At 37.7% G+C, this 4,955-nt stretch overlaps 1 protein-coding gene across 1 annotated transcript in view; it reads right to left on the reverse strand.

Annotated features, from left to right (window-relative positions):
* The window catches only part of LOC125034968 (vascular endothelial growth factor receptor 3-like), a 10,710-nt gene extending 7,028 nt beyond the window's left edge, over nucleotides 1-3,682 (reverse strand). The window contains exons 1-6 of the mRNA XM_047627015.1: nucleotides 3,652-3,682; nucleotides 3,322-3,459; nucleotides 2,714-2,975; nucleotides 992-1,052; nucleotides 508-605; nucleotides 212-328 (exon numbers count right to left, since the gene is read on the reverse strand). Coding sequence (XP_047482971.1) covers nucleotides 212-328; nucleotides 508-605; nucleotides 992-1,052; nucleotides 2,714-2,975; nucleotides 3,322-3,459; nucleotides 3,652-3,682 — 707 coding nt within the window. The remainder of the gene's footprint in view (nucleotides 1-211; nucleotides 329-507; nucleotides 606-991; nucleotides 1,053-2,713; nucleotides 2,976-3,321; nucleotides 3,460-3,651) is intronic.
* Nucleotides 3,683-4,955: the final 1,273 nt, after the last annotated feature.

Here is a 4,955-nt window from a genome sequence, read left to right on the forward strand (position 1 = left end):
TGTGGCCGAATGTGGGTCCCTGAACGTGTGGATACCCCAGGCGACCCGCAATCTGCGCTACGCAGTTTCATTTGGTTCTAGGAAGCATCGCGCTTTGAAAGGGTGTTCTTCGCATCGGTCATGCCTCGCGACACAGATCGTGCGGCTTCGCTTCCTTCTACCTAGCCTAACCGAAACCAAAATCTCGCCATAACCATAGGCAAACTAGAACCGAAAGTGAATTCCGTCGCGCGGATCGTAGGTCAACCGGAGACCAAGGACTATATAAGTATACTTATATAGACCGTGCCGGAGACCAGCAGTGACCCACATTGCGAGATGTAGCTTCCTGTCACCGTTGTATCAGTCCCATTGTAAGTCAAAAGGACGCATACGGGCAACTCGAGCCGTATGAGGTACAAGTAACCACATTTTAGCACGTTAATTGCTAAAATTATGGCCCTGGTCCCTCGGGTTCTAGAAGTTTCCTTTTTTTTTTTTTTTTTTTTTTTTTTTGAGTTTCTTAACCAGCAGTATATCCTAGGTTGAGACACACGGGCTGCTACTCTTATTTCTGCACGGCAGGTAAAATCCTCCGACATAGAACCAGATTCCACATACTCAGTCTGTCGTCCAGGCAGAAAATATTCTGTATACGGCTGTGTTAAAAAAAAAAAAAAAAAAAAAAAAAAAAAAAAAAAAAAAAAAAAAAAAAAAAAAGACGGCTAGAGTGATCTTTCTCCAGGTGACTGTGTATATCCGGTTTGGATTTATAGAAGATACTGCCTCGTGGGAACGTTTTTAATGTTGTTTGGCCAATGTTTCTTCTAAGCCTTAAGGTAGATATCTTTTTTCAACATAGTTGGATCTGTTCAGAGATCGTGTAACTATGATATCCATGCGGGACCTATTGTAAACTCCCTCTTATACACACATAAACCCAAGGTGTAAGTGTACTTCTATATGCTTCTTGTTAACTAAGCCAGGTGTTCCCAACCTGTGGAACATTTACCCTGTTCGGGTATACATATACAATAAGTGATCTGATAGGCTTAGATAGAAAACCAAAATTCCTGGAAGTGTAATTGCATATGAATAATTTTCTTTAAAACTGGGAAGGAATTTTATTCATAGAGGAAAGGACGGAATTCTGGTGGAAACGTGGTAGTTAAAAAAGGCTGCAAACTACTGATAAAGCCGTGATACAAAGACGAATTTGCATATCCAGTTAAAACCACATGAGGTAAAGAGAAGGACAGGGATAGGAACCTTACTTTACAATTATTATCGCCGAGGTGTAAATATATACATTATATTGACATCCCAATGGTAATCGGGGCAAAAATACGATACGTGTCTAGAAATTAAGGAAGACACCATAAGATGCCGGCTTAGCAACACTACCCACTTTCCACATTAAGCTGACATGATGTTGCTTGGTTTTCAATAAAAGAACAGGATATGTGCGAGGTAACCATGTTACATATTTGTTTATAACCTATTTTATATAATGGTCACTGGCCCCGTTGAAACTATTGCCAAGTTGAAAAAGTTTGGTGGAGAAAATGAATGTGCTTTAATCATTTCATTTCATCATAGTTATTATTTATTTGTGCAGTAAAGCGCTTGCTAAAGTACAAGTAAATACAAATGTTTTCAGAAATACACATATTGTTAAACTTGTGACCAATGAAAATTATTCCCACTTTCATAATCAAAGTGATTAGAATATGCAAAATTTACATGCAACACAAAAATTCAATACCACACTCCTTTTTTGAAAAGTATTTATCTATTTTCTTATTGTAGCGATGTTTGTGATGATTTAGGATATATTAATGGTTAGCGATGACAATAATATGATAACTGACAGGTTAGTAATAATACTTCAAAACACAGTAATGTTATTCGCACGTTGCATTGTGCAAAGTATATATTTGAAGTGCACCTAAGGGTCAGTATGTTGTTCGTATTAATGTAGATTTGAGGCCAGAGTTTGCTATTGAAAAATGCGCGATAATTCATCCGAGTTATTTCTAGTTTGAACGTTTTCTTTACTAAAATATATTGGAAAATATTGAATTTCCTGTTAAAAATATTAACAAATAGACGGATCAGTACGACAAAGTAGGATGCAGTGTCAGCTTCACACAGCTGTATGGTACATGGTGAATTTTGCCTGTTGTGAATTGTACGACAGAAAATAAGGTATAATTTTAGTTTCTCACTACCAAGTAATGCAAAGTAAATTGTCTTTGTGAAACAAACAAACAAAATATAGCAATGGAGAGAAGTATTATTTTTCTTATACCTTGACGCCCATACTTTAAAAAGCTCAGATTTACCAAGACACAGACAAGAATTACGTATTAAATCATATATTTAAACAAAATACACATTGATTGTAATCCTAGAATTTAATATTTAAAAAATGTAGTTAATGAATACTATTGCAAATACTTTTATAGCTAAATAAAGAAAACATTGCATAACTTTTTTGTGTCCGTACTCAAACAGCAGTCATCTGGTGGCTGATCCCTTTTCTTTAGTATAATCATTCTTTGCATGGATTGAAAAGACTGTTGCAAGTAATTTGTGACAGTGCTGTTAGTGAGTTCATAGAACACTAATTTTCTTCCTTACTACATGAGAATAAGAGTAGATACATTGAATTCATTTTCTATTCAGTATTTGGGTTTTGTAAGGGATATCTCAACAATTCTTCGTGGCTTACACACGGGCTATAATAATGGTAATAGCAGGTAAACTATAACCATTCAGTGCAATCGGTAAACAAATGTCGGAAACTCCAACACCTGGGCTGTGGTATTTCCTTTTGGTGGCCGTGCTGCACACTGCACGTTTTAGCATGAAAATAAAGGTATAACAGAATATGCATTTCCATTTTCTTGCAATAGAAGTTATAAGGGATATCTTGAAAACCGGCATTTCCAACTGTTTCATGTTGAATTCCAGATGTTTTCCAATGGCTTTTGCTTTAGAGTTAAAGCTGAAATTTCATCCAATTGGTACACATAAAAAAATAGTGCGTGTACTGCATTGTCCTCTCCACATTCATTTCTTTTTGATAACGTGTGATAGGCTACCCCTGTCATATTTGCAATGACATCCCATGCCGCCCATTAATGTTTTAATTGAATTTTGTATGGCATCATTGGCGCTACTTGGGTCAGCATTGTTTTTAAAATGTCAATATTTGCTGCATTTAACATTCTTCACTTTGTATATATAATTAAATATTTAGCAACTGTTTCAGTTAAATCATTACTATCGATATTAAAAGTTTGGATGAATATTACAGACCATTTCTCTTTCTCTGACAATGGCAAGACAAGATGTCATCTAAGGCCATCTTTTGAGATTCCAGGCTTGGTTCACTCGTGTAAGAGACCGAGTGAGCTTGCACGTAGTCAGAAGATAGCAGCAAAATAAACAAATTTCTCTTCCACAAGAGATACCCTGGAGTCCCGAACGTAAAATTTAAATAAACTAAAACTGCGTAGGCGGAGTCAGCACCCCGCCTCAGACCCGTAGCACTCTTTTACCCCAAGGCAGCCGTTAGGGGCTTTGACTCCTGGGTAGGGAGGCCCAGTAGTCTAGGGGTCCTCTAGGCGCACTCTTTTTTAATCTGAATTCTTTTCTTCTTTTCACTTGACTTTTCTGAACCTGTCGGATATCCCATGTGGGCTCCCGTATTCGCCAAGGTATGTGGCGATCAGGAGGTGTCTACTACATAACTCGATTCTCCCCTTTGGTATGCAACCAAACTTCCACTGGGGGGATAGAGGACACATAATACCACACACCCTCTTAGCTATTGTTGATAGGCTGATAATAGTTCAGAGTTTTCTGGTCCCTAAGGTCCTATGCTGAAACCCAGAATAAATGATTGCCCTTCTCTTCAAACACGACTGACGACCCATGAGCGCTCTATGACCAACTCGACTGTGGACAGTGGAACCCCCACTTATGGCTGATCCAGACGACCTCTTTTCATATTCCCACAGAGAGGGCAAGGTTCACGAATGTTAAGTGCGTAATTGATAATCAATCACTACATAATTAATAAGTTCGTTGATGGTCAAGTAGTAGGCGATTTTGATTTTGTCTGAAAATTGCGAGACCTGAAGCCCGCTTGTTAAAGTACAAAATAACTCGGATTAAAGATTCACTTTGATACAAAAACAACACCCATCTACCACAGTTCCATGATGGAGACCAGAATGCCGCAGGTCACTGTTTAAATGAAATGGGACTTTTCAAAAATAAAATCCGGAACGAGACCTTTCGCAATTAGAAACTAACGAGAACTAGGGCTAGTAGAACAGTTAAGCAAGGTAGAAGAGACTCCTAGAGGAACGTTGTCTCTAGAACATGCAATTATATATATATATATATATATATATATATATATATATATATATATATATATCACAGGTTTGATTCACTGGGAAAAAATATTTTGCAAAATTTAAAATTTCGATTCACCTGGAGACTCACCAGGTAGTTCTCATATACAAGCACCTCAGATAATTACCATCCCATATTCCTGAGCACCAAGGAAACAGCTGAGCTGTAACCTTTACACTTTACCACAGGTGATGACCTTGGTTACAATCAAGATATGACAAAGATTGAGCTTGACCGAGCCCTAGAAGCTGTAGAGGAACGTCCCCAGACCCTGATATATTCGATATAAGATGATAAAACATTTTAATAATGGTGCCATGACTAAACTCTTAGAAATGTGCAATGATGTTAGGAAAAAACGAAAAAAAGACTTTCAAACTCTTGGCACTTTGTGCACACCACTCCCATATTGAAAGGAGTGGGAAATCCCAGATCCGCTATTGCCTACCATTGCATTGCATTGATAAGTTGCTTATGCAAGGTCATGGAACAAATTGTTAACAGTAGCTATTGCATTTTCTAAATTCAAGACATTTGCTCGCGGA

Source organism: Penaeus chinensis, chromosome 19 (assembly GCF_019202785.1).
Source record: "Penaeus chinensis breed Huanghai No. 1 chromosome 19, ASM1920278v2, whole genome shotgun sequence".
Classification (NCBI taxonomy): domain Eukaryota; kingdom Metazoa; phylum Arthropoda; class Malacostraca; order Decapoda; family Penaeidae; genus Penaeus; species Penaeus chinensis.